Source organism: Amblyomma americanum, chromosome 7, assembly GCF_052857255.1.
Source record: "Amblyomma americanum isolate KBUSLIRL-KWMA chromosome 7, ASM5285725v1, whole genome shotgun sequence".
Classification (NCBI taxonomy): Eukaryota; Metazoa; Arthropoda; class Arachnida; order Ixodida; family Ixodidae; genus Amblyomma; species Amblyomma americanum.
The window spans coordinates 121,939,526-121,966,311 of NC_135503.1; the positions used below are offsets into that span (position 1 = coordinate 121,939,526).

The following is a 26,786-nucleotide window of genomic DNA, read 5'->3' on the forward strand; positions in this document are numbered from 1 at the left end:
GTCAGCTAGCAGACGATGAGCGCATGTCTGCTCCGACGAAACAACGCCAGCACTTCCCCTCACTGCTGTCCCAAAGTAAAATCATTCCGGCTAGTGCAGAGTGTCAAAACTTGTTTTATTCAATGCCTAGCGCATAAATAAACGGCAGGAACGCTTTCTACATGTTTACTACTAACCATATATACAATACACAGTGGCAAACTATTTCTCTTTATAGGCCGCACGTGGACAACGCGAGCTCATGTACTTCGACAAATTACTAAGTTGGAAGCATCGACCATTGCTATGATTCGCAGAAACTGGAAACGCGCCTACAAGCCTTGAAAACCCGCGCACAACACCTATCCGCGACGCCACTCCCCGACCTTTTGCCTACCACGAGCTGGCTAGCGACTGCAGCACCACCTCGTTTGTTTACAAACATGCAGGAGGTCCATATGTTGGCGGTGGTTTCTCGTCGACGTCAGCAAGTGCCCCGCATGACCGTGCAAGTTGCCGCCGCCAACATATCGGCCTCCCGCTGGTGCGGGGCGATCGAGTCAAGGCTGCGGGTGATTTCGTTTTCTCAAACCACGCTTGAGAGCAGCACAATCGTGGCGCGCAAGTGCGTTAGTCACGTGGTTTATTTTGTATTTCGCGGGCTTTCTTTGGTCCGGGGAAAAAAAGACGGACGTGAGGATTTCCTTATCATAAATAATGGAATGTGGTTTTCTGAAGGTGCTCGACAACTCTTCAAATATCATTTGTTGTCAAAAGTCAATATTTATTAATTTTGATCATTAAACATAATTAAAATGTTAATTGCGAAACAAAACTTGCGTGTGGTGCACAAGATGGCTGCCACCAATATGCAACTGATTTCACTCGCCCGCCTCTAATAATTTATTTTTTAACCCTTGGCTCACCCCTGGGACACCCGGTATAAGTGATTAGAAAGTAAAAGAAAAAACAACCACATGCCGAAGGCGGGATCGGAACTACCGACCTCAGAAGTTTACGTACAGTGCTCTACGAAATGAGCTACAGCAGCGGCTGTCCGACCTTCTACATTGAGAAGTATTTACGTTGCGTTTAACCTGAACGCGAGAGCGTTCACTAGCGCCGTTCTCGCCCACAGCAGCGGACGTTGTACGCCCCGTATTACCACGAGGGTCGCGTGGAACGTGATCGAATGGAGAACTCTTTTTCGCTACCTGTGGCATTAAGAGTGCCAGAACCGACGCCCTCGTTAAGCTATTGAGAAGACAAGGATTGGGAAACGAGGGGCTCGTTATAATATAAATATGAAAGAAGCGAATGTCACTGAACCAAGGAAAGCATAAGGGACTGTTACTATCCATTGTTTTATTTTAATTGGGTTGACCAATGGGAAATTCATAACGGTAATTAAATAATATTTAATAAATCCAATTATAGTTGAAATCAGGTAAGACACACCTATATATGTCTCTAACCTCATATAGAAAGCAAAAGGCAGTTTTTACGAGTTCCAAAAATTATAAACTCTCAATATGCCGCTCGTAACAACAAAATATTATAGGATTGCACTGGTCTGTTCACCAGCGAAAATGAGAAAGCATTTCCCTTTTCTGGGTTTCTCCTTCCATATATCTTTTTTTATTTTTAGGATTAGTAAATTTATTCTTTAATTTGTTGTCTTTGTGTCTGATTTTTTGTTTTGTTTTGTTTTAATTTTTATTTTATATTTTATTTTTGTATTTATTTTGTGTTTTTATAATCTCTCGCACGTTGCAACTTGTCTGTCCGTCAGCTTGAGAATCCCAATAATTCAATTACATTAATTATTAATAAATCAATTTTTTGCTCTCATTATAACCACAGCATATTTTTACACTCTTTATTCAACATATACACAGAAAGCGACGCTTCGAACGAGAAAATTTAAATCAATTTAATTACTTAACAAATTATCAATCTCACCCCTGCATATTACACACTCGTTAATGTATTACCCGACTCCATAAAACTTTTTCACACTTATCTAATCAGGCGACGTTTTCGTGCTGACAGATTTTGCTGACACATTTTGCTGGCACGTTTTGCTGACAGAACAAAGTCATATAATGATTCGGCATTAGAAATGTACACTCTGTTGTAGCTATACATGCATTGAACAAGGGCATGCTATTTTAGCAGATGGCATGTGGTTTACCAGCCGTTGCCATTATACCGTGGATTAGTGATGACAAACTTAGGCCAATATAGACAGCTTACTAGAATGGCAAAACCAATTCTGGCAAACAGCGGGCTAACAAAGGCAAATATGACCTATAGTAGCTTTAAGTTTAGGATGTCTTCCACAAGCAATGGTAAACAGTAGGAGAATTCTGTCTAACCTCACCCATTATAGCCAGGATTTACGGCGACACAACCAATACTGGGAAAGCAACGGCCAATCAGGCCCTTCATTGGATGCGTTAACGAGCGCGACAGACAATTTCAGATACTCAATGGCAACCCTGGGCCTACTTAGGGTCACACTTTGCTCGCGGATTTCTAATATTGGCCCACGGTCATGCACTACCTGGGACTGGCACCAACTTTTCACCGCAACCTCATAGCAGTGCTCGCTGCTGCCAGTTCTCGGACCAACTTTTCACCGCAACCTCAGAGAAGTGCTTGATGCTGCCAGCACTGGGACCAAAATTTCACCACAACCTCATAGGAGTGCTCAGTAGGTAGGTAGGTAAAGTATAATGGTTAAAATCAGGGGAATGTTTCTTGAGGCTTTTGGGTGGGGTCCTCGTTCCAGGGCTCCACTGGCTTGAGCTGTCACACGAACAGCTGTCAGTGCTGCCAGTACTGGGACCAACTTGAAATCGCAACCTCACGTAAGTGCTCGGTGTTGCCATTACTGGGACCAATTTTTCACTGCAACCTCATAGCAGTGCTCAGTGAAGCAAGTACTGGCATCAACTTTTCACAGCAGCCTCATGTCAGTGCTCGGTGCAGCCATTACTGCGACCAATTTTTCCCAGCAGCCTCATGTCAGCGCTCGGTGCTACCAGTACTGGTGCCAATTATTCACAGGAGCCTCATGTCATTGTGCTGTGCTGCCATTACTGGAACCAATTTTCACTGCAACCTCATAGCAGTGCTCAGAGAAGCAAGTACTGGGATCAACTTTTCACAACAGCCTCGTATCAGTGCTCAGTGTTGCCAGTGCTGGGACCAAATTTTCACCGCAGCCTCACGTCAGTGCTCGGTGCTGCCAGTACTGGGGGCCACTTTTCACAGCATCCTCACGTCAGTGCTCGGGACTGCCAGTTGTGGGGCCAACTTTTCACTGCAACATGATGACAGTGCCCAGTTCTGCCAGTACTGAACACGCCGTACAGCTGCGCTTTTCGCTAGAATTACGCAATGCGTTCTTACAGGCACTTGAGTTGCCGGAGCTAGCAGCAATCACGCGAGCATCTAAACAGTGTGAGCAAGACCAGCAGCACATAACGTCCGCTCGTCATCCGGAGCATGCTGTGTGTTGTCCATGGCACACGTATTTCACCGTACCAGGTGGCTTGCATCCTAGGTAAAGGCGGTGCATTCTGTCAGCGTATACCTCACCTTTTGGTGGTCAGCCTTGCGGATTCGGGCAGCCACTGAGACCACTGGGACGCCAGGGCGTCGTACAGCCACGCGACAGACCGGTTTCCCTTCACCGCTGGGATAGGAAAGCTGCGGATAAAAGATTTTCGCCATCAAGTTCACGAGCCCAAGACGCAACCAGTGTCAAAGCAGATGATGAATATCAAGCAGTGGCTTAGGCCCAAAGAACGTCAAGCCTTCTAACTCCCGAAATGCAATCGTAAAAAATGCAGAAAAAGGAGATCTTTAATGAAAACTGCACTATAAAGGCGACACCCACGACAAAGGAGTTGAAGCAGTGCCTCTTACAAAAAGGAACTCCAGCATAACAGATTTACTGCATAGGTAAGAAGAGGCGATAATAAAATAGCTGTTGCGTCGTAACACAAAAAAAACGCGGGAATATTTGAAACACTGTGAGGGCATTCCTCGTGATTTTGGCTGTAACCTCCCGGGAAGTTGACTGCATTACTGGTTACACAAAGCTCTTTCAGAGTAAAATAAACATCAAACCAGCTGTTCATGTCTTGGCGACGAGGGCTAGTTTTCCTTCTTTAAGACATGCTTTTGCCGCCTGTTAGGCACAAAAATTAATTCGAGGCAATACAGAAAAGTAACGTGAACGCAAAGCTCATGCCGACAATTAGGTTGATGTATCGCATTTAAGACCTATTTTTACTGCCTTGATCGCGAACATGTCTGCGTTCTGCACTGCGGTTCTAAAACTCTTTTATGCTTTTTCTACGATGCCTTTAAGGATCAGGCTGCAACGCAGCAGTACCCATATCGCTGCCATTCCATTTACTTTTGTTGCTACCGTTCAAATCCGTGTGCTTATTCGGCACCTTTCTTTAACACCGCATAACTCCTTGGAACACTCCATGAAACGCATAATAAAGCTTTCGAAGCAAAGAACTTGGCGGCAATCTTAAATAAAATATGCGACCACATTTCGATTGTCTTCTGTGGTGCCCACAACGAGTTTGTAGTGATCTTGCAATTTTCCCGCGAGAACTCTGGTTGGAACCGGTTCCATTCGCTTTCTACAGTGCTCGAGTACCTTCGATTGGGTTATCATATAGAATTATGCTAATCCGACCCACTAATTTTTCTAAGTTCACCCACTTATACCCAACTAATTCACCTTAATCAATTTTTTTTTAGGTGAGCCCATTTCCTAAATTTTGGGTGTCCTTTGGAATATTTACGAGTGGGTCAACTTTCCATTTGGGTGTCCTCAAATTTTCAAATTTCGTGGTGCACTTTGATTGCTCCACTGGCGGTCATGGGGTGTTGATGATGTCACGGCCCTCTCAATAGCATTCACAGACTGCAAGGAGTCCCCGTACCACTACAAGAACTGGGGTGCAGCGTTTAAGTGATGCGGCCCTGCCACGGCAGGTGGCTGTTTCAAACAAAACCGCTGGTGGGGCTTGTGGGACCCAGTTTGCAGTCCCCGAGCTCCTGTATGGCTCATGCGCAGCACCACGTTGTGTAGGTGGCAGCTGCATTGAATTTGCAAAAGGTGGGCAGTTCGCTCACAGTTCGGTGGCCAGGTTGTGGCGACGTCACAAGGTCACGTGGCCTCGTGTTTGGGTGCTTTACAGCGCGCAGAAACACGGACGAAGGAAGACAAGACATGACGAACGCTGATTCGCAACTGGCACTTTATTAGAGAGAAAAGCATCGCAGAAAAGACTTCTCGCTTCCTAAGAAAGTTTCAGTTGTGAGTCAGCGCTCGTCGTGGATGGATGGAAACAACTTTATTGGACAAAACAAAGGCTGCCTGGGTGATCTCCTACTGGTGCAGGAGTCCACGGGTGCGAGCTCCACGTTGGGCTCGGCCCATTAACCATTTCTTGGCAACAGGCTGAGCGGTCAGCAAAGCAGCCTCCCAGTTGGAATGAGTGAGGCAGTGGATGAGAAGGGAGGGAGGAAGGGAGCTGCCTGCGGAGAAGGGCCGTATCTTGTCTTCCTTCGTCCTTGCTTCTTCGCGCTGTTCACCACGCAAGCATGTCAACCAACCAAACTGTACAGCTTGCAGTTCTTACTCACGTCTCTCGACCAATCAGGTAATTTCGTTACGGAGAAACCGGAAACTACATGACGAGAACCTAAATACTATCGCATTAAAACGTAAATCAGTTTCTCAAATCTTTGAGGCTGCTTCCTTCTTTTGAACAGAAATTCATTCTCCTGAGGCACTTTACCAGTCTGTTCAGTCAGTTGCCAGCAGTGTGCAGAGACAAAGCTTTGATGCCTTTTCCTTAGAGGGGTAAAAACATCAAATTTTTGTTATATATTTCTGCTTTGGAATTATGCGTAAGACATTATAACCAGTGATGAGTGCGTGAAATTTGCCTACATTCAGTAAATAATTTATAACAGAATTTTTTCGCTCATGCGGTTTCGGTTTCAGGTTGCCAAACGATGGTTAAGACCTCACAAATGAATATGAAGTCACGTGAGGCACAGAATAATTTCTGTGTAATCGCTCTTTGTCCATTCGCTGTCATTTCGCCTTTATTTAGCAGTTTATCGTAATAGTGTCGTGAATTAAAACGACAAAACTCCGATTATACTGCAGCTCTTCTATGCATCAGCTAGTGGTGGTGGTATGACACGCTTATTAAACAGCCTTTATGTGCGGCGTTTAACAGGGCCTGTCCCAAGGTGGCGTGGGCGCGTTGCTGCGTTGAGTCCTGGGAGGCGAGCCAGACGGGCGACGGTGAGGTGGGGGGGTGAAGAAAGGCGGGGGACTGGAAGGCTGTTTAGCACACTGTAAGGTAGTGTTCTATACTCGCGTATGTGTGAACAGTATATGCAGGTGGGCTTAGCGCGAGAAAGCAAGGACAAGAGAGGGACTCAGGACAAGCACACGTCTTGTGTACTTCTCTTGACCTTGTTTGTCTCGCGCTAAGCCCACCTGCAAGTCAGGACTTACCAACTGTCCCAAAACTCTACTTTTCTCAGGTATAAGCAGTGACGTGTGCAAGCGTAGCGGTACAAATTTGGTTTGACTGGCGTGAGAAGCAGACTGAATTGTATTTGGCGACGGCTGCGACCTTCACGGATCGATATGGTGGGGTGTGGAGGAGGTAAGGAGGCAAAACAGCTAAGCCCAAGTTTTGCTCCGTGTAGTAGTCGTGGACAGTGAGCCTCACGTGACCTCATACTCGTAGCGCACAACCATTGTTCGGCAACCAGAAATCCAAATTGAAAGCGAAGCGCAAGAAAAAATATTGACTGCTGGCGAATTCCACGTATTGAACCATGTCTACTAATGTTATACAAATGTGCCGCCGCGAAGGCTCAGTGGTTTTGGCGCACGGCTGCTGCCCGAAAGATGCGGGTCCGATCCCGGCCGCAGCGGTCGAATTTCTATGGAGGCGAAATTCTAGAGGGCCGTGTACTGTGTGGTGATGTCCGTGCGCATTAAAGAACCCCAGGCGGTCGAACTTGCCGGAGCCCTTCATTACGGCTTCCCTCAGCGCCTAAGCCGCTTTGGGACGTTAACCCCCCCCCCCCCCCCCCCCCCCCCCCCAAACCAATCGAATGTTATAAAGACCATTCCAAAGAAACAAATGCAGAAGCGAAAAATTTAGAATCTCCGCCACATTAAGAGGCTGCTTGTACTCGAACTATGACCTGGAAAGCCAGGTAGTTTGGCAATTCGGTGCACGGCTTACACGAGGAATCAACGCGCTTCCACGGGGAGCTGTCTTGAGGCGTATGGCCACACATGATGAAAATCCCTGACGAAGACATAAAGGTTTCGGTCCAGTGTCTAGGGGAATCCGCTAAGGTGGAGTAGATTTGTAATAAGGGATTAATCTTTTATTAGTAATTACTCATAATTACTCTTGCTTTCTTTAACTGCGAAGTTTCTGTGGGAGCTGTAAAACTTTCCTTTGTAGCCATATGGCTGCGCCTAGGTGGATGCTAATGAATAATTAATCCCTTACTAGACAAGCATTTCATTTCCTCTCGTTCTTCTTCAGCTTCCCTCTTTGCGTTGTCTACAAGCCTAAAGCGTTGCAGCTATGCTAAACAGGTGATGATGATTGCAGATTTGTATGGCACAAGGGCATCTATGGCCAAAGAGCGCCATGGCACAAGGTATTTTCGACTTCTTAAGGTGGGGTAAAAGACCCATTTCCCAAGCATTTCACCCCAAATAAGCAGAGCACCAGACCAAGGGAAAGCTTGAACCCATTGTATCACCAGTGGGTACCCGGCGGCACTGGGGATCGAACCCCGCACCTCTCGCATGCGAGGCGGATGCTCAACTACTTGGCCACCGCAGCGGTCTAGTGCTAAACAGGTGCTCGTGCTCGAAATGACACTGAGAAGATGTGTTCTCTACCTGTCGACGGGGTTACCCTCGTGGTTTCCCAGCGCTGGGAAGATGGGTACGCCAGGCAGGTACTTCTCCAGGGCATCAACCGTGTACTGCATGATGTCCAGGTTGCGGGCACGCGTCGTGTTCCATATGTTGTGCGCCACCATGTCTCCTGTCCAGATGACGTAGTCGATCTGCGTACAAGCGCGCACGCACACTTTAGGCGGGTGTTCTTTCGAGTTACATAAGGAAAACCGAGGGCCGCAGGAATCAAACGCAATCACCACCCGAGTAAACAACACAACGTTGCGCCTCTTTACGATCCGCTGTCGTGGACACCAGCCGTGATTCGTGATTTTTCGGAAAGGGTCCTGCGTAGGGTACTGCCACCTACCGGCTGTGTAACGATGTCCTGCGCGAATCTCTGGAATTAACCCATAACGATTCCGAAGTTTGAATCCCTTCCTATAGTACATGCACAGCCCCGCTAGAGCACTAGGAAGGCACGCTGTCATTCCTTGCGAACATTTGAGGCTTCCTTCTGGGCTGGATTCGCCCTTGAAAAGTACTAAAGTGCATGAGGGATAGTATATCCCCCCCCCCCCCCCCCGGCCCTAGGCGCCTCGTCACTGACGCCAATGAACTCTGCAGTGCCGCGTTCGTGCGCTAAAGACAACTACGCGTAGCACTACGCATGTGTATATATACCACCGTGTAGCATGTATGCAAATAATCAATGACACGAGCTGATTTTCGACACTACGGGCATATCTTTGCCTTTATAATGTAGATATAAGAATGCTGAAGGAGAGTTTAAAGTTTAGTTGCTTGATGCTGACCCATGCCTATTGCGCATCGCAATCGGAGACATCACAAGAGCAAACTATGCCTAGACGATTTTATCAGCGCTTGCGCCTACAAAACAAGGCATAGCAGCGGAAAACTTCTGGGAAGCCTTGAAGGCTCACCCAATACGTAGCCTTCCGCTCGAGGTCGTACACAAAGTACTCACCACCCGAAAATAGAAACTTCGTGAAGTCCCACACGCTCGTTGCTCACGTTGTAGATAATTTTAAATGTATTAGTTCGGTATCCTTTGGAAGGCTTGAATTGCATCGCTTGTGTGTTAAACTTCACTGTGCTGGTTGCTTGCCTTTGTGATCCCGCGTCGCATGTTTCGGCAGAAAGGTATTTGCTCCAACTGCCTTCTCAAATCAAGCTTAATGCTTGTTCTTTTCTTACAATCACTTAGACAGCATTGGTTATCGGAGGAACAAAGACTTTGACGGCCCCGATCATCTGCACACCATTCCGTTTCACGACCGTCTGCATCATGCTTCGAAAACGGCTCTTTTATTTATGTAAGACATTTTATTCGCCTTAGCATTCCAGACCATTCCCAGGAAAAACCCATGAGCAGGTAATGGATTAATACAGGAGTTAGGAACACTTTTTTGCACTACGTTTGCAGCGTATGACGTAGCTCCTCTGTCTGTGCAGCGCAGAATGCTGGGACTCCCAGGCCTATTATATCACCTTGTGGTTGTCCCTGACGTTCTTAAGCATGTTCTCGAACGTCCTGGCGGGTATGTCACACGTCTCAAAGGCTCCCCAGTGGCCTGCCTCCCGGCTCCTGCCCCCCGAGCGGGCCACATCGCCGGCGTGGCAGCACAGCGGCTCGTTGCAGTCTGCCTCGCTGCCCTCGTGGTACTCGGGGTCCACGTGAGTGTCACTGATGTGCAGCACGCGCAGCGTCGGAGCACCTTCCTGCGAGAACGGGCCTCATGTGAGCTTTGAGGTGCTAGTGGTGGTGAGAGTGTTTTACAGACACGCTTAATAGGCGAGGGACCGACATGGTCGGAGTCCCAATTTTGAGAATCCGTAGGCTGATGCTGCCGCCTTTGCCCGGTTGATGAGCCGGACTTATTTCTCGACCTGCGAGCTCGTCAGAGCCAACTACCTTTCACCCATTTATTGGGCTTCTCAGAACATATAAAAACAACGTGAAAGAAAGAGACAGGAAACTCGGATCAGCAATGCTTTCCCACGATTAACGCCAATTAAAAATAAACGAAAACGTGCTAAATGCTCAGAAGATAAAAAACAATTAAGAAAAAAGCAGAGCAGAAAAAATGAAAACTAAAACTAAAAACAAGAGGAAACCAAAGGCGCAGCACAGTCAAACTCACAGTCACAGGCAAACAGTAAAGCACAGATTACCGGCGACGACGAAAAAAATAACATGAAAAACCCAAAGTTACGGTGCAGTCAAGGTCATAGTCATAGCCATGCAGTCAAAGCACAGCATACAGGCCACGACGAGAGGCACCCATGCCCAAAAAGGGAACACGGAGCCTTCCTCAGTGCAGATCTTATGCAAGAGAAATGACAAGAAAGGCAGAAATCAACGTGGATCATTAGGAGTGGTGTTGCTTATGAGATGAACCATTTTGAGTGCCTCGTTTAGTTTGCGCCGACGTATTTCCATCATGAACAGCCTCCGACTAGCCCAACTTCCCATCTTATTGAACAAGCAGCAGGGTCTCTTAGAAGAGAGGGGTGAGTAGATGGTGTAATGTCTGCTGAGCAGAGACATTTTAAAAGGGAAACGAACGAAGCAGTAAGAGAAAAATCCCTGAAGTAGTGACTGATGTCTTCACATAACATTCCACGGGAACAATTTGAAGACTGAGGCAGGCCAATTTTTTTTTAATAGAAAGGAAATCTACCATGCTCAGTGTGTAGAGTAATAAGAGGATGTCTCGGTAGAAAAATGAGGGAATATTTAGTGTATCAGGAATCCAGTTGAACAGTTATGTGCTGCCATTATTCTCGCTCGAAAAAGTGCGACATAAAAGAAGTGAAGAACGATGTAAAGGGCAGCGCAAACAAATGATAGAGATTTTTCTCAATGAAAACAATTGTCGGGTTAAACGAAGTAACTGCAGACAGGGCAGAAAGTCAAGATAGAGAATTCCTTTTCGGGCGCAGGGGGAGGGTTGTTAATAGCACAAGCAACAGCAGAATGAAAGGCAATCAGCTCAGCGGCATAGCCACTAGAAGGTTGTTCTAAAGCGAGATGAACGTATACAACATTTCGTGCTAAACTAAGAACAACAATAGCAGCACCAGCTGAGTTTCGATCCTTCGGACAAGTCTGAGTTCTCAAAGTTTCCTTTCCTTTGGTGAGCTGTAGAAAGAAACCATACAACGACAAAGGAGTTCCTGTATCTCCGCTTTTTAATTCCCGCAGTGCCTAAAGGTATATGCAATAAATAAATCAATCAGCGCTGTCATTCCTTAGTGTATGATGCTGCCATTTAATCTGAGTATTGCAAGCGACGTTTATAGCGAAGTCCTGGCACCGACCTGCCAGTAGCTGCAGCGATATTGAAGTTGTCTCTTGATGAAAATTTGGCGCTGTTCGCACGAGCTCAGCACTCACGGCGGAATTCATCTTCGACATCTTTAATTTCAAGAAATAATAGCAGTGGCCGAACACCGAGCTGACCCCAGTCAAAGGTGCTTTGGTCTCACAACTTCTGCGGTAGATACTACCTGTAGAATGGCACGATCGTAGCAGCATAAGCAGAGATTAGAAGTTTCCTTCCGTTCGGTTTATTCCCATCAAAAACCTCTATTTAGCAGTGTTAGATGCCTACGTATGTACGTGTGTACAGCTTTTGTCAAAAACATACAGCCAAAGGGGTTTGCCTCTAAGACATTGAGCAGGGCAGGCTAGCACATATAGCAGTGCTAAGCTCGAGAGAGTGGGGAATGCCAGGTTCACGTCCAGAAACTAGGGTCTCTGAGAATTCAAAATGAGCCTCTATGCACGGCTCAGAAGCAAAGCCCTTGGGCTGCATATTTTTGGCAAAGAGCAAAAATATATTAAGGCTGTGCGCACGTACAACCTTTTTCATAAAATATGCAGCCCAAGGGCATTGTTTATGCCCTTACAAACATATATACCCAGACGCAATACAAGCATATATAAATACAAACTCTTCTGTCACCATCAACATCATTGGCCTACTACGCCCACTGCAGGACAAAAACCTGTCCCACGTCTCTTCAATAAGACTTTTCCGAACCGCCAAAAAAAACCAATAACCCAAACACGTGGCAAAATTATTACGAAGCAGAAAGATCCTACAGGTATACAAAACTAAACACTCGTTTTTTTTCTTCTACTTTACCCGACATGATTCGTACAAACCCACGTCAATTCTGGAAGTGTAATAATCCTAACCCCATCAGAAATGTAGCACTGTGTGACGATGATAATAATCCAATTGAAGATCATGACGTTGCGGAAGTTTTGAATTTATCATTCAGCTCTGTTTTCACTCACGAATCGGATAACAATTTACCCGATTTTCCTGCCTTTATTTTTCTACCTATGCCGGACGTGAGCTTCGAACCTGATGGTATTGTCAAATTAATCGAATCTTTGAAATTAACCTCTTCAGCTGGTGTTGACGGAATAAATACTAAAATATTAAAAAATACAAAACATACCACTAGCACCATATTGTCTCATATCTTTCAGCAATCCCTTTCATCACCCATCATACCCCATGACTGGAAAGTAGGCAAGGTCATCCCAGTCCTCAAAAAAGGGCCTTCATCTTCTAGCCATAATTATCGACCAATATCCATCACATGTATCACTTCCAAACTAATGGAACATATAATTTTCTCTCAAGTAATAAAATTTCTAGTGTCCGTCAACTTTTTCCACCCTAACCAGCATGGCTTTTTAAAAGGTTTATCTTGTGAAACACAATTAGCCCTCTTTATTAACGACCATAGCTCTAGCATAACATTCCTGTTGATGCCCTCTTCCTCGATTTTGAAAAAGCATTTGACAGTTCCTCACTAACGACTATTCCTAAAACTTTCTCGTCTCAATCTTAACGGCATGTTTTTAATTGGATATGCAGCTTTCTCATTAATCGGCAGCAGTTTCTTTTTGTTAATAAATGTTCATCTCCTTATTCCTCTGTTATATCTGTGGTACCTCAGGGCACCGTCTTGGGCCCCCTCCTTTTTCTCATTTATATTAACGATTTGCCTGCTAACATATGTTCTAACATTCGCATATTCGCTGATGATTACGTTATCTACCGGCCTATTACTAACAGCGATGACATTTTGCTTCTTCAGTCTGACATTCACACTAACCTGGTGTAATACATGGCTAATGTCTTTAAATGTGAAAAAAACATCTCTGCTATCATTACACCGACGTCATTCACAACCATCTTCAAGATATCTAATCGGGAATGCTGAAATCGCTTCAGTATTAACTTACAAGTATTTAGGCATCCATTTACCACCTGATCTAAATTGGTCTTTTCATGTATCTCAGATTACTAACGAGGCAAACTAGCACCCCCATCAGTGAAATCCCTTGCTTACTTAACACTTATCCGTCCCAAATTAGAATATGCATGCGCGATCTGGGACCCTCATCCAAATAACCTTTCCACTACTCTCGAATCTGTACAGAATCGCTCAGCTCGTTTCATTTTCTCAGCCTATTCTTATCATGTAAGTGTAACTCAACTAAAACGCAATGCTCAACTCACAACTTTAGCGAACCGCCGAAAAATTTCCAGACTGTGTCTCTTTCATAAATTCTGTCATAATCCACATCTCAACTCCATTATCAGTCCCGCACATCGCATCTCCAAACGCACAAACCACGGGAAGGCAGTCTACCCTCCCCCTGCCCGCACTTCTGCGCATCTGTCATCATTTTTCGTTCATACAGCAAGGGACTGGAATGACCTGCCAAACGCCATCGTTGATCAGATCGACTCATCGTCATTCAGATCGTCAATTGAAGAAATTTGCTGCTGAGGTTCCAGCCCCTCATGTAATACCCCTTCAATGGGGCCTTTGAGGTATTAATAAATAAATAAATAAATAAATAAATAAATAAATTAACCGTGCCCTGTGTCTGCTACGGCCACCTTATCCCCGCAAACTTCTTAATCTCATCCGCCAACCTAACTTTCTGCCGCCCCCTGTGCTACGCTTCCCTTCCCTTGGAATCCAGTCAGTTATCCTCAGGGACCATAGATTACCTTGCCTCCAATTTACATGCCCTCCAGAAGCCCATTTCTTCCTCCTCATTTTGACTAGGATGTCATTAACCCGCATTTGCTCCAAGACCCACTCTGCCCGCTTCCCGTCTTTTAACGTTACACCTACAATTTTTTTTCCATAGCTCGCTGCGTTGTCCTTAACTTAAGCTGAACCTTTTTCGTTGGTCTCCACGTTTCTTCCACATAGGTGAGCACCGGTAAGACACACCTGTTATATACCTTTCTCTGAAGAGATATTGGTAAACTGGCATCCATGGTCTGAGAGAGCCTCCCATATGCACTCCACCCCATCCTTATTCTTCTGGTTATTTCGTTTTCGTGATTCAGAACTGCGGGCACTACCTGACCTTACCTAAGCAGCCGTATTCCCTTACTACTTCCGGCACCTCTCTACCAATTGTGCGCTGGTGTTCCCTTCTTAGACTTTTGAACATTACTTTGTTTTTCGGCATGTTGATTTCTAGACCCACCGTTCTGCTCTGCATGTCTAACTCAGTGATAATGTTTAGCAGTTCATCTCCTGAGTGACTTAGCAAGGCAATGTCATCGGAGAATAGCAGATTACTAAGGTATTCTCCATTAACTGTTATCCCCAACTGCTCCCAATGCAGGGCTCTGAAGGCCTTCTGTAAACAGGTGCTGAACAGCATTGGCGAGATCGTTTCTCGATGCCCGACACCCTTTCTTATTGTAATTTTTTTCCTGGCGTTATGGAGAACTATGGTAGCTGTGCACTCGCCATAGGCATCTTCCAGTATTTCTACATACGGACCTTCTACACCACGATACACCAATGCCTCGGTGACTGCGAAAGTTTTGACTGAGTCAAATACTTTCTAATAATCTAGAAAGGCGTTATATAATGCTTATTTACATTCGGCGTTTTTCTCTATCACCTGATTGACAGTGTGAATGCGATCTATCGTCGAGTACCGTTTACGAAAGCCTACCTGATCATTTGGTTGATTGAAGCCTAAGTTTGTCCTCATAATACTTTATAGGCAACGGGCAGTACGCTGATCGGTCTGTAATTTTCCAAGTCCTTGGCGTCTCCTTTCTTATCGATTAAGATTATGTTAGCGTTCTTCCAAGCTTCTGGTATGATCATTTTCTTAAGACATTGCGTATGCAGGGTGGCTAGTTTTTCTAGCACAATCTCCCCTCCGTCCTTCAACAGATCTGCTTTTGACTGATCCTCACCAGCTGCTTTGCCCCTTTGCATTGCTCCGAAGACTTTCTTTACTTCCTCTTTCGTTACTGGCGGGATGACGCATTGCTGTTCGCTACTGTCTATCTTGTTAACGTCCTGATTACATTTTATACTGTATAGATTTATGTAGAGCTCTTCAGCTAGTTTAACTGTTGTGTAGTATTACGTATTACGTACTCTGCACGTACTAAGCACGTAATCAGGTGCTTATATGCAACGTTCTATGTTGGGGAAAAGGCTCACCATAGCAAAGCCGACTGATTCCTTCCAACTCTACGCTCCTCTTTCCCTCCGCTGCGTCGTCTACACACAGCACGTGACATTTCCCTGTTCGCAGACGAAGCCCCCAAGGCGAGCTAAGCAGGTTCTGAAGGATTGAATCTTGTGAGTCGAGCGACATGCACCAGCTGGGTCTTGCGTAAGCGTCAGCCATTTGAAGTAAGGCACGATATGAATTTTTAGTTTAAATCAATGGTGCGCTCAAGCAACGTAAAAAGCTAGTGTAGTGTGACAGGAACTTCTGACACAAACAACGCTTGCGGAGCGGCGTCCACATCCGCGCTAAATCCCTATATACATCCGCGTATCGGGTTATGGGGTCCACGCGCACGACTGCCCGTCAGTTACCATTAGCAGACCGTGTAAAAGGACCTAAAAGCTCAATGTTCACTTGTTTAAATGGTGCGGTTAGTGTCGTGACCATACACATATGAGTATTCTTTGCCCCAAATTAAGAATGTTTTGCATTATATGCTTGTTGTGTCTTTTATAGAATAAATGAGCAATTCTTTCAACTCTTATGCTTTCGTAAACATTGTTTTAGGAGGGAAAAGAGAAAGACTTCGGAGAGCAGCAAATTGGGCGCCCATAATTTACATGCAGTGCACTATCAATGACAGCAGATGATAAAAGCAAGTCTGAGGAAGTCCGAGCGGTCCAGGCCCCAGGGGTAGAAGGTTTAGATGTCTTTTAAGATGAAGCGATTATGAACAAGCAGGTGTCAAATCCGCACAAAGCGAGCCTCCCAGAGGTGACATCCTTTTTCTTTCTTAGTAAGCGAGGCAACCCATGACGTGTTCATGGCGCCGCCGTGGTGGCTCAGTGGTTGTGGCGTTGGGCTGCCTACCCGAATGACGCAGGTTCGATGCCAGCAGCGGCGGTCGAATTACGATGGAGGCAAAATTATAGAGACCCGTGTATTGTGCGATATCAGTGCACGTTAAAGAACCCCATGCAGTCGAAATTTGCAGAGCCCTTCACTACGGCATCCCTCACAGACCGAATTGTTTTGGGTTGTTAAACCACCATAACCTAATTAAACACGTTCATGGCATGAAGAATGGCGGAAGCCGCAACATTGTAACAGGCTGACGATGAAGGCTCGAGTCACGTTTAAATGTTCTTCATTTCAGTTGGCGCGTGAAGGCGGCAAAGCCGTTGGCGTACGCACCGGTGGCAGTGGCACGGGCGTGACGGGAGGCTTGGGCCTTGCGGGCCATGGCACGGTCCAGTTGACGTCGCCGCCGTAAGGGCACTCGTCTGGGAAGACCATTCCGCAGATCTCCGAAGTGCTCAGCTTGCTTCGCGCTAGCACGTAGAAGAACTCGTCCTGCGAAGCGCGTCACAGGAGACACGGCTTTTACGGAATCCTACGTTGTGCAGAAGCGGGTACTACCAGAGCACCGCTTACTTCACCCTTTCACACTGTTCCCAGAAGAGTGCATTTAACGTATCATTGAAAACTAAATTAGCAAGTTGAAGGAAACCCGCATAAACTAGGAGAGTTCGTTGAATCCTAATACTTTAATTAAAGGACGCTTTGAACAAACTGAAGTTGGTCTGCATCTAAAGGAATATAATTACAAACGCACCACGGAGATTTTATACGGTGGTAAAAACAAAAAAAGCGAATACAAATCTCGCCATCACCAGACGATATCACAAGTGCATTTGGCGACATTTTTAGCGTGGATCCCAGAGAACATGCTACACCACCATTCAGTTCAAAACGGTGCAACCCGACCTCCTCGGTATGTGCTCGGTTCAACCACAATTCGGTTCAACCACGGTTCAATTTTCAAATTGAAAATTTTCAACCACACTTTTTTATTTTTTTTTGCCACAAATATACAGAGAATCTATTTTAACTGAGAACAATATTTGTACAGAGTCGTGCTCAGTGTCCGTTCAAGCCAATTCTTTTGAGCCTTAGTATCGAGAATGACCGCTGCAGCCAATAATCACAAAAATGCCTTGAGAAAAGAATCGGTTTAAAGACACTATCCAAATGTATAGCGTTTATCGAGGTGTGCTTTCTCAGTTAATTTTTTTTTACGGTAGTATGACTCCCTCAATATTCCTCCTCGTCAATAATCTAATATGAATTTCCAAAAGCTAGGTCAAACCTTAAATCAATGCAATCGTCTACGGTGTGCAGAAGTAAGCTGCGTGTGTCGAAAAAAGCACGGTTTGGCGTATACTCTCGAACATTGGCTATCGGGTCCAGGGTATTCATTTTTCATTGCCGACTCAGAGGAGGAACGTACGGTCACACCCTCACAAAAAGCGCGCGGCAAATGCTAAGCGCGCCTATGTGCAAGGAGTTTCTTCGCCAACGGTGCTGTACCTTGCGCAATGCTGGAACTGTCCGTCCCCTCACCTTGAACCGGTCGACGAGGCCTCTGCAGACGCGCGGCGTTTCGATGTCGAACCTCTCGCAGGCGTCAAGGAGGAAGGCGGTCATCTCGGACTGGGGCAAGCCCCAGTGCAGGTACGTGCGAAGCACTGTAGTGGACGCCTTGCAGGCGCTGCAGTATGGCACCGCACTGCCGGATGACAGCGACGACAGGTCCTGCGGTAGGTTTTACGTTTCGCTACCGTCCACTCGGGCCCCTTGACTTTCGGCGCATCTACTAGCCTGTGTGCGGCCTTCGATAGACTGCCTACTTGGCGCCAAACGAGAGTCATCGGCCTTTTTGTCGTTGTACTTGCACTGGCCGGATTCTTAACTGCGCTTGCACATTAAGCAAGATAAAGCCATCAGTGTTAGCATAGAGACGCAGTCTTTCAGAAGGAGGGCTCTCCTGCGCTCCAATATACGCACACTGTGGGCGAGCGACGAATAGATGCTCGCGTCTCTTGCGCGTTTAAAAATTACCCTTTCCTCATACGCGCAACTTTTTACTTGTCCAGGAATCTGCTAAGTGTGTACGAAAAAAATAGCAAACCTAGGCCACTGCAGCTGCAACTATTGGGCATTTGATCTTTTGATGTACACTGGCCCGTGTGTTATAGTATAGTGACGTGCACGTGGCGAAATTTCGGCAAATTTTGAATTTCGCTCTCCATGCTGAGGAGAGCGCTACCGTCTGCCTCCGATATATTCCCTCAGTTGGCGGTGGCTGGAGGAATGCTTGAGAGTCTTTGCTTAACAATATCACTTATAGACAACTCTTGTGTCCATGTCCTCACCAGTTGATTGTCAACGCTCTTACATATTCCCTGCTTCAATACCGTTCCTGACGAGCGCATGCGCACTTGCAAGCTTAGGTGTACAACCCCAGCGTAGATAGTATGCGGCAACATGGCATGCTACAGAACTTTCGCACTACTATAGTCTTTGTGCGACCACTCCTTCTCCGCGTCTTCTTAGCTTCCAGGCACAATCTTAACCGAAGGCTAAGTCCCTATCTCTTCGACACGTTAAAGAAATGGATTACTAAGTTTCTCGCGCTAGCCACGTGTCACCTCCACATCGAAGACCATGAAACGAAGACTAGACGGAAAGGAAGCCTCAGTTTGGTAGCGTAGGTTTCGACACGAGTCCATGTTTTCGTCTGGGGCTGAGACAGACAGGTTCCGGCTAAACGTTGGCGAGCGGACTGAAGCATTCCTCCCCTTGAGCGGCAGCGGTAGCTCAGTGGCTGTCGTGCTCAGCTACTGACTCGAAAGAGGTGGGTCGGATCCTTGCTGCGGCGGTAGCATTTCGATGTGCGATATGTCAGTGCACGTTAAAGAATACCAGGTGGTAGAATTTATACGGAGTTCTCCACTACGGCGTTTCCCCTACCCTAAGTCACTTTGGAACGTTAAACACCATGAACCAAACCTAAGCCAAACCTCACTCCCCCTGTTCATTTCGTGTTTTCTAGGAACCCTATCTTCCTTAAATCCTCTTTATTGTGGCTCTACAAAGGAGATTGCTTTTGCGAGGACAGTTGAAAGCTCGCTGGCGGCAGAAAAACACGACTTCAACACCTTTACAGCAGAGTTTTTATGACTACTTGAGCAAAATATTCCTTCTGTTTATTCACCTGGACATCGGAATCAGCACTATCAGCTACACTTCTTGTGCATGATGCTGACCTCTCTGGAGAGGCAAGACAGTCACAACGAGCCCCCAGAAGGAGTGAAAGCTGTTTGCTGAAATCGCAGTACACAACTCTGAACTCAATTTCAGGAGGACGCTGTATGTTTTAACAGACAATTTTACGCTCCTGGCGATTGATTACAAGCATTAGCAGACAGTCCGTGCATTTGTAGAGAAGATAATTCCTGTTTATCGACGCTCGTAATAACATAGTAATACTGATTTTCTCTGTTTTTTTGTAATTTTTAATGCCAGAGCGTTAGTCATGTGACCTTGTGTCGTCAACGCAACCTGCCTACCGGTTTGTGAGCAACTGAGCACCGTAGCGCATGGCAGTTCAATTAATTATTGCTCTCTAGAGGTTGCTCGGAAGAGAAACCTGTGTCGCACAAGCCCCACCGATGGCAGCACCTGCCATCGCAGGGCAGTGGCGCATCGCTTAACTGCCGCACCATTGCACCAGGAGTGGTATGAAGACTCCGACCGATCTATGAATGTAAACGCGAGAATCACCAATTCTGTGCATATGGGCACTAACCCTTAATTAACGCTGTCGCGTCATACGCATAATCCGGAGCTTAAATATCCATTCCAGTCTATTTTCTTTGCGTCCACATCGTATGCATGCCCTCTATGCACGTAAAATAAACAATCACTTCTTAGCAGCGTCGTGTACTCGTCTATTCCTGTTTGACATAAGCACCATCTTTTTTTCTGCTTTTGCTTAATACGTGATTTAGTAGGACGTTCTTGCGGGCTAGTTGGTTCGTTCCAGATAAAAGGTATGACTGCGCGAATAGGACAAGGCAAGTGAAAGAGGAATGAAAACGACAGCGCAGGCGCAGATCTCGTACTTGTGGCGACATTAACTTGCGTTTTAACAAGTACGCCAGGACACAGGACTCACAGGTGGTCACAGCGATGAGGTTCACACGCGAAAACGCAGCATCATGCTTCGTTTGTACACACAAAACAGAGCCCAGGGTAAAAGAAATGCGATGTAGTAGAACGTTCCTGCGTGCCAACTGGTTCAGCGGGCTAGATGATTCAGTTGGTTCGTTCTAGTTGGCTGTGTCCTGGCGTACTGCTTAAAACGTAAGTTAGTGCTTCCACAAGTACCGGTCCGCGCCTATGCTGTTGTTTTAGTTCCTCTTTAATCTACCCTGTCCCATTCGCGCTGTCCTACCTGCTATCTTCCATAGTACGAGAATGTAAAACAAAACTCATTTTTTATCTGCTGTCCTGTGCCCGCAAAGTGCCCGAAATAATTAATTAGGGTCAAGGCTTGACTGGTTCGTTCCTTTTCTGAGAAAGTGTGTCAAAAGAAGCTCTGAACAGGAGCGACAACCCGCTTGCTGTTCCGGAAGGCCCACGGCCTTCGAGAACAGCCCCGTGTCGTGGTGAATGGACTGTCGCTACACCCCGGCCGGTTATCGTATGCTTGTGTTCTACTTCGCTTCAATTCGACTTTTCGGTTCATTTTATTATTCGTCTGTCTTCATTAATTGCAATCTCTTTTGCGCGAATTGCATGTACCCTAGAAGCAAAATGTAAAACGTGTATATAGTGCTCTGTTAGTAGCTACCACATCGCATTCATTGATTAATGTAACGACGCGTTTGGTCTGCTTGTGTGCGTTTTACTGAGAATATATTTGTTATTGTTGCCTAAATTGGTGGCTCTGTCTCATTCGTAACGCTGAACATAAACCGGCTAATGGTGGGTGTCAAACTCCACCCCCTTTCGGTTTTGTTTCGGAAGGTGCCTCGCATTTCTCCCCGAGCCGTGACACCACCGCAGCATTTTGTTAATTTTATTTTGACATATTTATGGACAGCAAAGTTACAGCGGCATCATATCTTCGCAAAATTAGACTCGGCACTCGGATCCTGGCACCGTCCATGGCCATAGGTTCTAGCCCACCTGTCGCATTGAGAGCTCCCGGAACTGCACGGCGCTGGATAGCGCGAAAGGTATGGAACCGCCAGCGCATCGTGCACGCCAAACAGAAGTTCCACAACACACTAAATCAAAGCGCGAGGTGAAAAGCGAACAAAAGTAGAAGCAACAGCATGGAATACATGGATCCATCACGCAGCACGCTCACCTACCTGGCCAATGAGCTGCGTCGGCAGTGCCATGTTGTACACGCCTCCGGCCAGAAATTTCCTCACCGCGTCCCAGCGTCGGATCGTTGGCGCACACTCGCTGCCGCGTAGGCTGAAAAATGCAGCCAGCAGCAGTAGCGTTGCAACCACACTGGGCTTCATCGTCTTACGTCAGGCCTCTGCGTAAAGAGCAAAAAAGAAAAATAAATAACGAGGCATGACTACAGAAAACAAACTGCACCCCGTCTTCGGTGCAAAAATGTCTAGGCCGTAAAATTGCCTTCGCGAATTCCTTTCGCGGCTCCGGGATTTCCGTCACCTGCGTCGAAGAACCCTTATTATAGGAACTTTTTTTATTGTTTTCTTTTTTTTTTACAGCGTGGCTATGTGCCGCCCTCATCACAGTTTTACACCCCACCTTTCATGAACAAGCATGCGCAGTCCGTGCCATTTTTTCGCCTTGAATATAACACTGGTGGCAACCACGACAGTCAGAGCAAGTCTGATTTTAAATGGACCGCCTATTCAAAAGTTTGCAATACACTCCTGCACGTAATAAGTACGCGGCTGCGAGAAACATCGTACAGACTGCAGTACGCACCTATTGTCGCACTCGTCACATCTATCGGTGAGTTGAGCCGGCTTGCAATACACAGCGCCACTAGGGAAATTCAGTGTTTGGTGTGGGCTCTAGCGTTAGTCTCAGTACGCTGTGAGCATGAGGTTAGGGCTCTGTGCGCACACCTGAACTGAAGCCCGCCTGAAGTGGGCGCGGCAGCGGTGCACGATGAATACCAACCGTTTTCTCAACCTTCTGTAGGCTTCGCTCGGTTTGCTGCTTGTACCAGTGGGACCAACAGCGAACACCTCTACGCTAGAGCTGCACCCGCCCATCATCGGATAGACACCTGGCGGCCAGAATGATGAAGCCCAGCTCGACATCAGCATTGCGGTGCCGGCTGGAGCCACGCTGTCAACATCGGAAACGGAAAGCGGATCATCGTCGACGTCATACTGCCACACTATCCTCAGATCGTCAACCATATCATCAGCAACCATAGCCACAGATCATAAACCAGTGGGCGCGGAAGTGGTGCCACGATGCGGGCCAACCCTTTTCTCTACCTTCTGCAGGGGGGAAAACGCTATGGAAAAGTTTTGCCGCAGTAACAGCGTCTGTCTTTTTTGCTGCCGTGCCCACGGCCCTTGATTGATTTTGCGTACTCGGTGCATGCTCTCTTTCAAACTCTTTTACTGCTCAACGGGGTCATGTAAACAAATCTGGGCCCAGATGATGTGCCAATTGCAGGACAGCTAAAAATTATCGCGAACGATATCCAGGAAACAAAAAAGGTAGAGCGGCGGCTAACCAAAAGTTCGATGCAATCGAAAAAAGTTCGAACAGATCGGAATGCTTCAGAAACAAGTCGCCGAGAGCAATAAAAAAATAGCTGCACTCGAACAGAACGTGTTTTTTCTGGCAAGAAAGGTAGTCCTACCTCAAAAATAGAAGTCGTAGGTCGAACCTCAGCATCTATGGGTTGGATGAGCAAGAGGATGCATCCGCTGACAGTCTCCGTGAGGCTGTAACTGGAAACATTTTTAAAGATAAACTACCAAATGAAGTCGGAGGTATTGAAAGGATTCATCCTCTTGGGCGAACAACAAATGACGAAGTAACCCCCAACAGGCCAATAATTTTGAAACGTTTGGACTATCGTGCTAAGGTGAAGATCTTCAAATGCTGCTCAGAATTAAAGGATTCAGGATAATCTATCAGTGAAGACTTCTCACGTCTTCTCACGGAAATTCGAAACTGTGGGACAAAACAAGATCAAACCACGACAGAAAGATAGAAGGCCTTCTTAACGTACGATAAAGTAAACATCAATGGCCAGCTTTTCAAATGGGACGAGGAACTTAACGATATGATCGAAATTGAAAAAGTGAGAAAAGGAAGGCGCGAAAAAGACGGAAACGCGAGCAACCCATCAAAAATAGCGCGCAGCCGCCGATAACCCTGTCAAATATAAACGGCCACTGCCTTCTAAATAAAAATCGACCACTTGAAAGCCACCCTTCTCGTATTGATTCTAGATGTTGCTGTGATCACTGAGACTTGCCTGCACTCGGGCTTTCATGGTCATGATATTGTTCCTTCAGGCTATGACATCATTCGCAAAGACGGAGAAACTATTGGTGGAGGAGTGGCCTTCATCTTGAAAAATGATGTACCCTCGTCGAAAATGCCTGCCATTTCAGGTGTGCACTCTAAAAAAAAAGGTAGTTGTAGTTACTAACTTTCAGGATAGTAACTGCTTGTAGCATGTTACTACCTAGGTAGTAACTGTAGGTAGTAACCGCAAGTTATTAACGATTACTACCTCTGAGAGGTAGCAAGCAAGAACTACCCTTCGTAGCATTTACTACCTCAGAAGGTAATAACAGCAACTGCCTTTAATATGATGATGTTGATGATAGATTTTTATGGCGCAAGGGCATCTGCGGCCAAAAAGCACCATGAAATAAGGTTGTTTTTTTGTTATAGTAAAGGTGGGGCAAAGACCCATTTCTCAAGCATTTCCACCCTAAAGAAGCCGAGCACCATGCAGGGGAAAGGTTGTACCCATTGTATCACAGGCGGGTGCCCGGCGGCACTCTTGGGAGGGGGGGGGGGGGGGGGGGGGGGCACCTCCCGCTTGCGAGGTGGATGCTCAAACGACGAGTCCACCGCTGCGGTACCTTTAATATCAGTTACCATCTTCGAAGATAGCTACAGGAACTACTTAAGCAACTTTTACCTCTAAAAAAGCAGTAACAGCAGCAGCAACCTTTAGCAAACGGAGCTGATTTCTTTTTGTTGAAGTAACCCTTAATCTGAATTCTGGATAACACCCAGGCACTGCCTCATCGCTGCAACACTTTGAATCGCAGAAATAAGACTCCAGATGAATTAGAAGCATTATAATCAATGCAAAAAATTCCACTCCAAGGGGAACCTGGTTGAAAAAAGTTTCACATTGACAATTCCACTGACCTGATTAGAAAAAATTTTATTTACATATGTACACATGCCAAGGTTACCGGATACATTTGACATTCACAAGTTGACATTACGCTCAGCATGTAAGGCGAGCCAATTAGAGTGCCAAAACATCTTTGAATAACTAACAGGAATTTCTTGTGTGCGATTTAAAGCGGCGTGGCATGATTATTAACAGTGAGTGATACGGAAAAATCTGACATGGAAAAAAAAAAGGGGGGGGGGGGAATAAAGAAGAAGACCTTAGCGCAGTGTTGTGTCTAAAGACCAGAACAAGACGTTCATTGTTAACAGAAATGAATGGGCATGACCACTGCCGGAGAAACTCTTCCTCTCCCAAGAAAAAGAGCTCCTCTGACAAGAAACTGATCAGCTCCCTTCTAAGACGGCCAAGTATTGGCCACACAGCTCGGCGTCGAAAGCCACCAGCGACCGCGGTACATCGATTGCGCCATAAACTAAAAAGACCTGCAACAATTAACAGGCGAACAAAACGGCGCCCGTCAGTAATGTATAGACAGCACCACACGTACGAGCAGGAACGCGCGGAGTAGGAGTGCACCACTGGCGGATGTGCATGTGGCGGGCAGTTTTTCCCGACTTGCGTATCGAAATTGTGCCGCAACTGTTCGTCGTACACCGCCGCCAGTGGTGCCATACAATTTCTCGTTGCATATAGCATTCGTCTCTTAGTCTGGAGGCTAGCTCCCAACCGGAATTCGAACTGTCGACATGTGTACCTCCAAGTGTATGCCTTTTCTTTCGTTCGGAGTGGTGTCATATGAGTGGCAGCCGTATTTACTACCTCCGCTTTTGGTGAGGTGGTAATGGGGTAGGGCAAAGATAGTAACTGGCAAAACGTAGTAACTGAAACTTCATTTTAATGGAGGCAGTAACGAGGTCTTAAGAAGGTAGTACAAAGGTAGGAAATGTTCAAAAAATGCAGTAACAGCTGCCGCCAGTACCTTTTTACTACCTTTTGTTAAGAGTATAGAAGTCGTTTGGTGCAACCTTCACCTAAAATGAAATTCTGTTAACGTCGGCGCGGACTACAGGCCGCCAAATGCTTAAATTGTGCATCTAGATGTCTTGTTTTATTTGATGTATAAATACGTCTATAGCTCTATGATCATAACAGCTGGTGATTTCAACTGCCCACTCGTTATTTATTAACTCGAATATTTTAAGTTCAGTTGATGCAACAAGCAGTGCTATGTTTCATATCATGTTTACTTTGGAACTTCTACAAATTGTTAATAAGCCTACTCGTGCGCAAGTAACATCTAATTCTATAGTAGACTTGGTGTTTGTTAGTAACCACTTTAGAACAGATGACTGTAAAGTGGAAGCGTCAAAAGGAATTTCGGTCCATGAAACGACATATGTACGCAACACTTGCGAAACTTGGATCGTCGGCGGGGGTCCTACGAAATATGTGCGCGCATTCAAGAGAGCGAATGATGCGGCTGTAATGACTTATGACTGAATTCCATTATTCTGTTCAACTGTATGTCCATAGTATAGTACTACTGTTGACGTCTTATGGGCAGAATTTAAAGAGCATGTGATGCACTTCATCACAACTTTTATCCCTTTGATAAAGAAGGCTACAAGCAAGCACCATCCGTGGATTACCCGATAAATAATTCCCATGAAAAGAAAAATTAATAGGTTAATGAAAAGAAATAGGCAACGAGCCAACTTAGAATTAAAGGTAAACATAGGTTTCTTAACAAAAAGAATAAAGTACTCCAGGCTAAAGGACGTTTTTGTGGAACTACACTGAGCACCTTCATTAAAGATTCCCCGAACAAGTTCTGGAGGTATATACACAGAAAGAATGTTACTGCCAGTTCGCCTATATACGGAACACAGCAAGCTGACACATTTAATAGTTACTTCCATTCGATTTTCACAGCCTACGATGTTGTTTTAGGAACATTAGTGTCATAGTAATGAGTCAACACAACTTTTAGGCGCTCCGGCAATAAG

The 26,786-nt window shown here is 46.0% G+C and overlaps 1 protein-coding gene across 6 annotated transcripts in view; it reads right to left on the reverse strand.

The window, feature by feature from the left end:
- The window catches only part of LOC144099520 (sphingomyelin phosphodiesterase-like), a 108,540-nt gene that overhangs the window by 27,716 nt on the left and 54,038 nt on the right, over positions 1-26,786 (reverse strand). For 5 of the 6 annotated variants that reach the window (XM_077632887.1, XM_077632883.1, XM_077632884.1 and 2 more), the window contains 6 exons: positions 21,755-21,930; positions 17,934-18,125; positions 16,725-16,883; positions 9,485-9,715; positions 7,973-8,142; positions 3,586-3,696 (listed from right to left, as the gene is read on the reverse strand). In XM_077632887.1, coding sequence (XP_077489013.1) covers positions 3,586-3,696; positions 7,973-8,142; positions 9,485-9,715; positions 16,725-16,883; positions 17,934-18,125; positions 21,755-21,913 — 1,022 coding nt within the window. In that variant the 5' untranslated portion in view covers positions 21,914-21,930. Of the gene's footprint in view, positions 1-3,585; positions 3,697-7,972; positions 8,143-9,484; positions 9,716-16,724; positions 16,884-17,933; positions 18,126-21,754; positions 21,931-23,250; positions 23,272-26,786 lie in introns of those variants that run through there. The other variant, XM_077632886.1, reaches the window with a different exon arrangement.